The sequence below is a fragment of the Trachypithecus francoisi genome, unplaced genomic scaffold, assembly GCF_009764315.1.
Source record: "Trachypithecus francoisi isolate TF-2019V2 unplaced genomic scaffold, Tfra_2.0 Lachesis_group13, whole genome shotgun sequence".
In the NCBI taxonomy this organism is placed as follows: domain Eukaryota; kingdom Metazoa; phylum Chordata; class Mammalia; order Primates; family Cercopithecidae; genus Trachypithecus; species Trachypithecus francoisi.
The window spans coordinates 66,105,649-66,118,652 of NW_022681458.1; the positions used below are offsets into that span (position 1 = coordinate 66,105,649).

The following is a 13,004-nucleotide window of genomic DNA, read 5'->3' on the forward strand; positions in this document are numbered from 1 at the left end:
ACTTTTTGTTCTATTCAGGCCTTCAGCTGATTGGCTGAGGGCCACTTCATTAGGGAGAGCAATCTGCTTTACTCAGTCTACTGATTGAAATGCTAATCTTACCCCAAAGCAACCTCACAGACACCCAGAATAATGTTTGACCAATTATCTGGATACCTTGTGTGGCCTAATAAAGTTAACACATAAATTAACCATCACGAGACCAAAAACCTGGGAGCTAGTTTTGATGCTTCTTTCATATTCATTAACATTACCAGCAAGTCATATAGTCGTTACATCCAAAATGATCTTGAGTCTGACCAGTTCTCACCTTCTTTACTACTACAGTTTTAATTCATTATCATCTCTTGCTTGCAGAATTGCTTCTTCACTAGTCTGTTTTTAAGGTATAAATCAGATCTTGTGTGTCTTTTGCTTAAAATTCTCTAATAGCTTCCCATTGCAACCAGAATGAAATCTGAATCCGTATCCTGACTTTCTAGCTTATTCCTATTTCTCCAACCTCATCTTTCACTCTCCTTTGTTCACTTTTGCTCCAGCCACACTGGCCATCTTTTTGTAGTACAAACAAGTTCCCTGAACCTTACAGTTTCTTTCTTTCTTTCTTTCTTTTTTTTTTTTTTGAGACGGAATCTCACTCCGTTTCCCAGGCTGGAGGGCAGTGGCATGATCTTAGCTCACTGCAACCTCCATCTCTTGGGTTAAAGCAATTCTCCTGCCGTAGTCTCCTAAGTAGCTGGGATTACAGGCACCCACCACCATGCCCACCTAATTTTTTTGTATTTTTAGTAGAGACAGGGTTTCACCATTTTGGCCAAGTTGGTCTCGAATTTCCAGCCTCAAGTGATCCACCTGCCTCAGCCTCCCAAAGTGCTGGGATTACAGGCATGAGCTACTGTGCCCAGCTGAACCTTACAGTTTCTTAATTTATAAAATGAGAACAGAAAAAATGAGTAAGACCTAGTATTTGATAGCACAATAGGATGACTATAGTCAATAATAACTGTGCATTTTAAAATAAAGAGTATAATTGGATTGTTTACAATTCAGTGGATAACTGCTTGAGGGGAAGGATACTGCATTCTTCATGATGTGCTTATTTCACATTGTATGCCTATATCAAAACATCTCATGCACCCAATAAATATATATGGCAACTATGTACCCAGAAAAAAATAAAATGAAAACAGAAATATTTATTTTGGTAGGACAGTTAAAAGTAGTAAATGTTACTACATATGAAAGCATATAAAAATTGCAAAGTGTTATATAAACATGAGCTGATGGCACTGATTCTTCTTTTCTGATTCTTATTTTATTTTTCTTAAATGAGTTAGGACTCAGTACAGTATTCATTTGAAGTGGGAATAGCAGGAGTCCTTGTCTAGTTCCTGATTTTAATAGAAAAGTTTCTAATATTTTGCCATTAAGTATGATGTTTGCTGTAGTTTTAAAAATGTTAATGCTGGCCGGGCGCGGTGGCTCAAGCCTGTAATCCCAGCACTTTGGGAGGCCGAGACGGGTGGATCACGAGGTCAGGAGATCGAGACCATCCTGGCTAACATGGTGAAACCCTGTCTCTACTAAAAAATATAAAAAACTAGCTGGGCGAGGTGGCGGGTGCCTGTAGTCTCAGCTACTCGGGAGGCTGAGGCAGGAGAATGGCATAAACCCGGAAGGCAGAGCTTGCAGTGAGCTGAGATCCGGCCACTGCACTCCAGCCCGGGCAACAGAGCGAGACTCCGTCTCAAAAAAAAAAAAAAAAAAAAAAAAAGTTAATGCTTTTTATCAGATTAAGGAATTTAAGCTTCTGGTATTGTTTTTGGTGATATTTAGTAATATAGCAGATGGTGGAAAAATAGGAAGAAGTTTAAAGCAAATATGCTTTCTGACTGCAAGGAATAGCAAGATAGTAAAAGAAATATAAGAAACCCTTTTCAAGAGTCCTTTGGAACACTTCTTTAAGGAAATCAAATGTATGAATATTTTTAACTTATGTAATAAATAGGCAGATCCGGACTTGGTTATTAAAAGGATTTTCTTTTTGCTTTAAAATATATTTCAGAGGTTCTTTCTGTTTTTAAGTGTACTAATTCATTTGAATAGGTATTACATGTATGTTTAAAATCGACTTTGTAAAAGATTGTCTTGCAGTCACATAGTATTTTTTTAAGCCTGAAGCTATTGGTCCTGTCCTTGTTTTTTATTCTCGATTATTTTTAGTTGTTTTGTTTTACAAGTTGGACCCTATATAAATTAAAGCAGGGATTGGTGGCTGCAGCCTGTAGGCCAAGTCCTGCCGACTGCTTTGTACAGCTCATGATTGGCTCTTATATTTTTAAATTATTACAATATTAAAATGAATATTTTGACATGTAAAATGTATATGAAATTCAAATTTCAGTTTTTATTGGAACAGAGTCATGCTGTCTTTAACTGTGTTCATCCTACAATGGCAGAATTGAGTACCTGTGACCGACTGTATGTGGTGCTCTCATCACTTCAGGCACTTGTAGGACTAATCATTTCATTATTTCACATTGTTTTTCAACTGATGCAATTATAACTTGACGGCAGTTTTTAAGTGTCGTGTATTGTTGTACTGTGACAATTTTTTTTATTTTTATTACCCATGCATACCCATCATGTAAAAACCGGAAAAGAAAAGTGGACTTTGAATGTTGCACTTTTAGTACATAATGGAATGTGGACTATTTTGTTATCAAAATGCAAAGCATTGTATTTTTTATGCAATGATGTTATAGCTGTGCTAAAAGAGTACAATATGTATTTGACATTACAATACTAACTACTCATCATCATATTCCCAACTCACAGAAAGCAATGGTCATAAAAATTAGAAAATTTAAAATGGAATATATTATTGCAGAATTGCTTCATGAAACTGAAAGGGAAAAATGGAGCTTCAGCCAAAGAAAGTTTCTGAGTGGCTTGTTCGTGAAGAAAGGGAGGCTATTTACCAATGATGAGTTAATTAAATTGTGTTTGATTGCTGCAGCAGAAGAAATGTGTTCAGAGAAAATATACTTAAGACTAATAACGTTTCAGCGAGAACAGTTGCCTAAAGAATTGAGAAAATTCAGAAAAACAAACATGAGTAGTCAATTAAAGAACAAGGCAAATTATTTCAAGTGATCTTCCTTGGCTGTGGTTGAGTTGACAGATGCTATCAATACCACTCAATTGTAGTTTGAGTTGTCAATGCTGAGCTTGAAGTGACTGAAGAATTAGTCTCTATAAAAAGTCTTTGTAGAACAACTTTAGGTGAGAATATTTTCAGTGAAGTTTAGAAAACAGCGATTTCCTACAACCTGAAGTGGAATCTGCTAAGATGTACTGTAACTACTGGTGGTAAAAATATGTATGTAGCAGAAAAAGACTTAGTTGTACAAATTGTACAAAATTTTTGAAACTGTAAGGTGTTTAAATTCTATGATTATTCATTGTATTATTCAACAACAGGTACTTTGCAGAAGATATTTGAATTTGTTAGTGTGTAGTGCCAAAGGGACCATCATTCGTCTCAAGGACTTAACCATTGTTAGTTATGTGAATTTTAATTATGAATAGAAGCTATCTTGACTTGCCTCACAGCAGTTTGATGGCTTAGCAGTGGTAAAGTTTTATTGTCATATTTTGAACTCAAAACCTAGATTGAAATACTTCCAGATGAGAAGAACCAACTTCAGCCACTGTGTTTGAATACTGACTGGCTTTGGAAATTAGCTTTTGCTACAGCCTTGATAATGGTTCTTAATTATTGCAACCTAAGATTGCAAGGCAAAACAATGTATATATGCAAAACCTGTAATGTGGTAAAGTCATTTAGAAAACAACATTGTAATGACAAGTAATTTTTTCAAAAATGCTATAAAAATGAAAACAAGAAACAGGATTGCCATTCTCACACAAATTTGCGGCAGATGCATTATCCAAGCTGAAATTATAGTTCCAGTAGAATTTTTCAGACCTCAAGGCAAGTGCAAAGGAAATTTTCATGTTTCTAAATCCATTTCATTGTATAATTGAAGAGCTTCAGTCTTTGGAGGTGATTAACTTCCAATATAATAATACTCTAAAAGGCAAATGCCAAAAGAAGAATCTAATAGAATTTTGTAAATGCCTTCCAAACTAGTGAATATGCTCAATTAAAATCATATGCTTGTGGATTGGTATCAGTATTTGGCAGTAACTACCTGTGTGAAAAGATATTTTAAAAAATCAGATATGTAAAATCTCATTACAGATCAGCATTAATGGATTATCATTTGCAATCAGTTTTGATGATAGAGAACACTTAGCTTTGAACCTCAATTAAGTGAAATGTTATCCACCCCCAAAAGTATTCCATTCTTTTCACTGGTAGACTTATATTACAAAAAATTGAACTCAATTGTTATATAGGTTGAATATCCCAAATCTGAAAATTCAAAATCTGAAACGCTCCTAAATCCAAAATTTTTTGAATGCCAACATGATACTCAAAGGAAATGGTCCTTGGAGGATTTTGGATTTTGGATTTTTGGATTTGGGATGCTCAGCTGGGGTGTATTCTGCAGATATTCCAAAACTAAAAAAAAATTGAAATCTGAAACACATCTAGCACCAAGCATTTCAGAAAAGAGATACTCAACCTGTATTTGAATTTAGTCAATAAAGTTTGTGGAAATTTTGTATTTCTTTCGTATTTCTTAGGCTGGGTGCAGTGGCTCATGCTGTAATCCAGCACTTTGGGAGGCCAAGGCAGGTGGATCACCTGAGTTCAGGAATTCAAGACCAGCCTGGCCAACATGGAGAAACCCTGTCTGTACTAAAAATTCAAAAATTAGCTTGGTGTGGTGGTACACACCTTTAATTCCAGCTTGGGAGGCTGAGGCATGAGAATTGCTTGGACTCTGGAGGCAAAGGCTGCAGTGAGCTGAGATCATGCCACTGCACTCTAGCCTGGGTGACAGAGCAATACCCTGTCTCAAAAATCAAAAAGTACGTACTCGATTTTGCTTTTTGGTCCATAAAGCCCAAAATACTTACTTTTTCCTTTACAGAATAAGTTTGCTGACCCTTGGATTAAAGTACAGATGTTTGACTCGGTCTTATCTAACAAAAAATTACTATTCTCTTTGAAGATGTTAGCAGATTTCTCCCCCTTTTAGTAATAAGTTAGCACATTAAAGACTGCTTAATCTATTTTGAAAAATTTTTTTATAGTAAAATCATCTTTTTATATGTTTGTGTTTCTTTGAATTTTTACATAAATGGTGTACTTTGAGTTGGGTATTCAGGTATTTGTTACCTAGAATTTCAGTGAAGAAGTAATTATTTATAAATTTAATTATTAAGAACAATTATTTACATTTCATTTGATAACATTTAAGCCATAAGTTCTTCTTTCCATATGGAATAGTGTTTCAATCTGTATTAAATATTTGTAGAGAAAAACTAGAAACTTAAATACATTTGTAAATCCAACATTGACATTCATAAAAGGTATCCTTAGAGATGATTCTTTCTGTTCCACCATGCCAACCTATATAAGCAGGCAAATCTTAGAAATGTTTAATTTTGAAAAGTTATTCGTATTTTTTTTCCATGTCCCTTCTCAGATGCAATAAGATAGATTTTCAAGGTTTTTTAAAAAGTCATGCTTAATATCTTCAGGCTTGACTAAGTAAAATACATACTTATTTCCTTATAAACAAAGAGAACATTTTTATTACCAGTGTATAAAAAGAGATTTGATACTAATTTTGTAAATTAATGTGGGTGAGGTGTTGAAAGGAAAAAGAAATAGTAGAAAGTAATGTTTCTTAACACATTAAAAAATATGTGTATATATTTCAATTTAGAAAGGTGCTTTATACTATGTAAAGTCAATTTCTCCCCTAAACGGCTTGTAATATATAACACAGGCAAAAATATGAACTATATGTGAGTGAAGATTGAGATAATTTTTGTCTCTACACATCAGTTAAATTTTGAGACATCCTAAAATGAGAAAGTTTTCTTGTGTTTGCTACCGTGTGTCATTTGGCATGATGTTTTCTTGTATCTAAATATCTTAATATTTGATTTAGCTTTAATTGAAATCTTATTTTCTAGATGAAGCATTGGATGATTTAAAATCCCAGAGGAAAAAAATAGTAAGTTAACTTTTATTTAAAATTAATTTATATTAAACTAATAAGAACTGAATAATTAATGTTTATGTGTTGGAAGTTAGTAAGTCTCCAAGGAAGAAATATGCTTTTAGATAGCATTTTAATGATGAAGTGAAATTGTGAATGTTTTTGCTAGTTATAAATGATTGATAGGAAAAAGTAGTTTAGAAGGACTTTTGAGATTCTGAGAGTCTGTATCAATTGGAAGCTGAGAAGTAAGTAAATGAGTCATATTCGAGGCCTAAATGAGGCAGAGAGGGTAAAAAGGTGGGTACCCAGATTGTTTATTAGAGCTGAATACAAAAGGACAAAATATCTTCACATGTCAGTTCTAGGTTTTCTTGACACCAAGAAAGAGAGGGAATCAAGAAGATTGGTTGTAAGAGAAATTCAGCATGAAAGTACTGAAGAAGAGATGGGAGAGAGAGAGATTAATTGTTTTCTTCAGAGTTTTCCACTTTCTATCAGTAACTCTGATCACATGATATCTATTGTGGGGCTAGTTGATGCATCCTTTCAGATGTGTTGGAAAGAGGACCATGAGTAAGACAGAAGGAGCTCTAAATGTTGATAATATAGTAGTCTGTAATAAGTGAATTGAAGTTGGTGTTTGACATAGAGCTACTAATTTTTTAATGTTTATTTTTGAAGTGTGAAAATGATAACTGCTGATAGTATTATGTTGTATAGAAATGTATTTAGAAAATGTAATCGGGGCAAATGATCAATTTGATACATTTTAGTCTAGTGTGTAACAAGTAATAATTAAGAAACCAATATTGTGAAGGTTAAGACTAACGTTAAAAATTATTCTGTGAATTGATGATATTAGATACTGGTTTTAAGGGCTTTAAGTACCTGAAAAGTAAGAGGACTTTAATTTTGAAAGGATTCCTTCGCTTTATTTGTTTGCTCCTTATTAGGTGTCCTATAAAGTATTTATCAAAATTGCATTGACAATTTTGGTGGCCCTAAATTGCCAAACACAGAATTATCTTATTATTATATTTCTGCTATTATTTTTTATTTCTTTGAGACAGGGTATTACTGTGTCACCCAGGCTGGAGTACAGTGGCACAATCTCGGCTCACTGCAAACTCCACCTCCCAGGAGTTCAAGCGATTCTCCTGCCTCAGCCTCCCAGGTAGCTGGGATTACAGGCATGTGCCACCACACCTGACTAATTTTGTATTTTTAGTAGAGACAGGGCTTCACTATGTTGGCCAGGCTGGTCACTACTTTATATTTTATTAAAAGTGGTTTCCTTGGGGATGCATCCCTTTAATCTGCATCCATGAGCATTCCTTCAAAACAGTTCAGAAATCAAGCTCTACCAAAATACATGAGTCAAGATTACTTCTTTAAATGGCTTCATGAAAATTTTGTGCTTTTTTCAGAATAGTAGTCCTGTGTGGTAATTTCTAGCATTCCTTGGCAATCTGTATTTTTCTGAATCCTGAGAAAAATCACTTGAGAAATTGGGAGCATGAGGAAAAGTGTTATAGTTCCCTGAGAATTAAAGCTTAACAATCAACTACAGATGTTACTAGTTCAAAGGAATTCACTAATGTCAGCTGAAGGCAAGAGCAAGAAATTCTGACATGCTGAGTTACAGGTTAATGTTGACATTTCTGGGAACAGTACAGGATCATACAGAAGTGGTACAATCTAATCAGTTAGTCTTGTGGGCATTTATGGCACGCTCTTATTAATGGTGAGTCATTCTTGCAAATAAAAATGTTTATATACCTACTATAATTTACATAAATGTATAAAGTATACTTTGTACAAATCCTATGCGTGATATTCCATGAAATAAGTTTTGGAAGCAAAAGAAGTCCTTAAATTGGCAAATTTAGCTTTTATTCTCTATAGAGTTCTTAACCTTATAGTGGCTTCAAATGTTATATTTTTATATTACCCAGTAATATTTTCTGGCTTTTCCCAGTGTTTGAATATTCACTTTAGGCTACACAGTAACAGAAAAAAATGCAAAGAAGAAAGATGTGACTATTATTGTGGAATACTCTTATATGAAAGCAGAAAATGATATAACATCTGAATTAGTAAAAACATCATCAATTTCAACAGCAAACCCCAAATCAGGGATACCAGATGATATTTTCAGCATGATAAAACGATGAGTTTATATGGTGTAACATGCTCCTGAGTACTCTGAATTGCAAAATCAATGCAAAATGAAAGAAAGTTTTCTTACATCTGGAATATTTTTCACAAATAAATGTTGGTTAGGGAAATTAATGATTTGTGTGTTTTAAAATTCTGTTTCAAGAATAATTTTAGTGTGAAATATTTGTAGAATTATCTTTCAAAACTTAAAAAATTTTTTTTTGACATTTATTTTGTGCTAGTATGCACAAAATAAGTTTTGTGCACTTTTTTTGCTCTTGTTGCCTTTTATCTTTTAATGTTTTCTATGATGTAATGGTTGTATCAAGTAGAAATAATTTTTACATGTCATAGAAATATACAGTCTCATCACAATGTTGACTCTTAATATAATCATGTATTTATTATTCTATCTTTTAAAATAAAAAAGCCCCTAAAACTTCTAGTACAACTGTATTACAGAAAAATGATTCATTCTTTACACTAACACTAATGATAGCCGATAAGCTCAAAAATAAAAAATTGCAAAAAAATGTTACAGTGTTTTAAAGTTTACGAATTTGTGTTGGGCTGCATTCAAAGCTGTCTTGGGCCACGTGGCTGGTGGCTAAGGGTTGGACAAGCTTGATTTAGAGAATTCTCAAGAATTCTAGTTTCTTTTTCCTGAATCTTGAGGTTAATATGTTGAGTTTTTGGAAATAGTTTGTTTCAGGCCCATTCTGAGTAATTGAGGTGTCACTGAAAATTATGTTAATATTTTAGGCACTGTTGTGGACTCTTTCTGCTACATTATATATTTTTAAAATTGCACAGTAGTGCTATGAAGTATTAAAATATCTATGCAGAGGAGCAACTGAGGCTGACAGATGTGCTAACAGTCTTCCTAAGAATGGAAATGTGCATTGAACCCAGATCTTTTCTCACCTTGAAGTTTCAAGTTCATGTTCTTTCCACTGAACAATGTATTTAAAACATATTATTACTTAAATGTTGTATGGATGTGTGTTAATTAAGCTATTATGTGAAAATATTTTATTAGAAGTAAATGTAAAAAATGGGAAATAGATTAGCATCTTTTAGTACTTAAAAATGATTTTATTTAAGATAAATAAAAACATAGACACACTTGAATACTTGCTGAATAATCTACCAGGAATGCAATCATTCGATAAAGTAGCATTTTGATTTGGAGTTTTGGTGGTTGTTTTAAAGATCATAGTTTAATGTTTTTAAACCTAGTAGTAGTTTTAGAGTTATCTGTCCAAATCAGTATGGCTGTTTACATTTACATTATTTAAAATGAAATAAAACTACAGGCTGGGTGCGGTGGCTCACACCTGTAATCCCAGCACTTTGGGAGACTGAGGCAGGTGGATCACTTGAGGCCAAGAGTCCGAGACCAGCCTGGCCAATATGACGAAACCTCATCTCTACTAAAAATACAAAAATTAGCCAGGTGTGGTGGCACGCATCTGTAATCCTAGCTACTTGGGAGGCTGAGGCAGATAATCGCTTGAACCTGCGAGGTGGAGGCTGCAGTGAGCCAAAACCATATCACTGCACTCCAGCCTGGGTGACAGAGTGAGACTCCATCTAAGACAAAACGAAACGAAACGAAACAAAACAAAAGTACAAATTCAGTTCCCCTGTTGCACAAGCAACATTTTAAGTGCTCATTTATCACATAGGGCTTAGTGGCTACTATTATGCTGACATAGACCGTTTTCGTCATTGCCTGAAGTTTTACTGCAGGACACTGCTAGAACATCAAAAGTCTATTGTGTAGAGATCAAGGATTTGTTTCTTTGATATTCCATGTAGATTGCGTTGATTTGGGGATGTATTTTATTATGCCCTCTTTCTACCCCCATTCCTAGTTTCTTTTTTTTTTTTCTAACTCTAAAGCGATACTATAAACATCTCCTTTACATCAGAAAAATCAACTTGCTTATTTTGAGAATTTATCATAATTTTGAAATAGGAAAATATTTTAGTTTCATTAAACCAAGGTAAGGCTAATAAATCATTCAACTAAGTACCTACTTCTTAAATGTTGAATTGAGTGTTTAATGAGGAATCTGTTAACTGCTATTGTGGCAGCATATTTTTAACTCAGTAAATGTGCTCTGGGTTGCATTTTAAAATAAATGTCCTTTGGAATGAATATGACATTTAATAAATCTAAGTGGTTATCAGTAGTCACTGAGAAAGAAAAGGTTCTTTTCCAATTTTTGCAAAAGCATTTTATCCTACACATTAGGTAATTTGTCATAACTATGACTGTCTTGTACTAAAGTTCAACCTTTTTCTGATGTTGAACTAGCCGTAACTGCTTGTGATACTTTACTAGCGATTATATTTTAAGTTAAACCCGTGTATTAAGTTATAAAGTGACTTGAGTGCATGGTAAATAAAATGCTACAATAATGAAGTGATTTAATTATAGTCCCTAGTGTGAACATAGAACTCAGTAAAATTTTTACTTAAATTCTGTGCTCAGTTTTTTCCTCTCAAGTTGTTTGAGTCTAAGTAAAAAAGAGGTGAGGGTTATCTTTTAAAGTCATTTGAACAAATTCCATGGCTGTTCTCCCAGTTAGTGAGTTTTCACTGCATTTGCAGCAAGCTAATTGCTTCTGCTAATAAATAATCTAAAATCGATGCTGACAGCAGTTAATTGGCACAGAGATTTTATTTTGTAAAGCTCTTGGCTAACGACCTTCTTTAAATTAATAGCATTAAGTGCTATGAGGAAATAAATCTAAGGAATTGCCTGTCATTTGCTTGTCATGTCTAATAACTTCCAATAATGATGGCTGATAGATTTTTGCACATTCCATTATTGAAGTTGGTGCATGTAATTATTCTCCTCATTATATGTAAACAATTAGCAATATTTGGTATTTCCTCACAGTAAAGCTGTTAAGTACAAGTAACATATTAGAGGTTAGAAGCCATTTTAAAATCTGGATGTTAATTATTCGAATGTAGGAAGTCTTTCATTCTATTTGGATATGTTAAGGATATTTAAACCTTTTTGAATAGGACTTATAAAAATAAGTAGTGTGTGTTTTGAAATGTGACAATTTATGGAATTTTTGTTCGTAGCTTGAAGAAGTCATGGAAAAAGAAACTTACAAGACGGCTAAATTAATACTTGAAAGGTTTGATCCAGACTCAAAGAAAGCAAAGGTAAGACTGTGATATAACTACTATTTTATTATAAATTGCACATTGTAATAGGTCACTGTAATAACATTATTATAATTGACAGGAGTGTGAGCCGCCATCTGCTGGAGCAGCTGTAACTGCAAGACCTGGACAAGGTAAATAGCTTTGTAGAAACTGCTGCTGCTGTTGGAAAGATCCATATTTACCCAAGTGAGTTCAAAAGTGTGTTGGAGGTGTGCAAAAACTTATGTAGAATGCTTCTCTGTAGATTTATATTTGGTGATTTGGGATATGCCTTAGAGTGGATAGCAATAATTTTATTTCATTTTGATTTTATGGGAATATGTTGTTAGGATATCAAATATGTGTTGAGATTAAATATATCATTGTTTTTAATCTTTTAAAATTTAAGTAATTTCATCAATATTTTGTAAATATTTCCCACTTTCAAATAATAATCTCTTGGAATATCTGTTATGAAAATCCTTACATTTTATGTTTTATTTTTGAAAAATGTTACAATTTCTGTGAAATTTTAAGTTTCTTCTAAAATAACACTTATAGAATACAATAATTTAGAAATAAGAAAAATGAAAATTGAATTATCGCTATATAATGTTAATTCTTTATTTTTGAGGTTGTATTACCATATTACTAATGAAGTCATTCCTATTACATCATTAAATATTATATAAAATTTTAACATTCATTGTATTAAGTGGTTACATTAAATATTCCCAAGACTGCCATGGGAAAAGATATTCTGAGTTTGCAATGACTTTTGTCTTTGTTCTTTTCTTTAATAATATAGTTTGTAAGGGTTTTGTTGCAATATAGAATGTTACTTTTAAAAATTTAACTTCAATTTTTGCAACCCCCCAGAATTATAACCTACTTTGTAAAGGTAGGATGACATCTAGACCTTTGAATGGAAATCTTTTTATAAGTATTCACAAATATCATGGATATTAAATAAGTCATAATAATTTTAGGTTTTCCAATTGGCAGGACTATATGGGAAGAATTCCCTCCACCTCCACGTTTTCCATAAGTAGGATTTTGGTTCATAGAAATATTAACCTTTTTTTTTGTTTTGAAGCCTTCACTTTTGCAAAAAGTAGAAGTTCACATATGATTAAAATGAATTAGGCATATATACTTGCAATGAAACTCCTACTTTCATAACCAATTAAAATTTTTCTACAATGTATATACTTTCTAGTAAATACAAAAACATTTTTGGCCTATAAAGCAGATTTCTATAATTTCTAAAGCATTTTGTATAACTGGAACTAATTTTTCAAGAATATCTCTATCTATCTATCTATCTATCTATCTATCTATCTATCTGGAGACAAAGTCTCGCTCTGCTCCCCAGGCTGGAGTCCAGTGGCACAATGTCAGTTCACTGCAACCTTGGCTTCCCTGGTTTAAGCGGTCCTTCCACTTCAGCCTCCCAAGTAGCTGGGATTACAAGCATGCGTCACCACACCTAGCTAATGTTTGTATTTTTAGTAGAGATGGGGT

General features: G+C 33.2%; 1 protein-coding gene across 5 annotated transcripts in view; it reads left to right on the top strand.

Annotated features, from left to right (window-relative positions):
* Positions 1 to 13,004, top strand: part of LNPK (lunapark, ER junction formation factor) — a 91,343-nt gene that overhangs the window by 25,509 nt on the left and 52,830 nt on the right. For all 5 annotated transcript variants that reach the window (XM_033231056.1, XM_033231057.1, XM_033231058.1 and 2 more), the window contains 3 exons: positions 6,121 to 6,161; positions 11,415 to 11,498; positions 11,581 to 11,632. In XM_033231056.1, the coding sequence (XP_033086947.1) occupies positions 6,121 to 6,161; positions 11,415 to 11,498; positions 11,581 to 11,632 (177 nt within the window). The remainder of the gene's footprint in view (positions 1 to 6,120; positions 6,162 to 11,414; positions 11,499 to 11,580; positions 11,633 to 13,004) is intronic.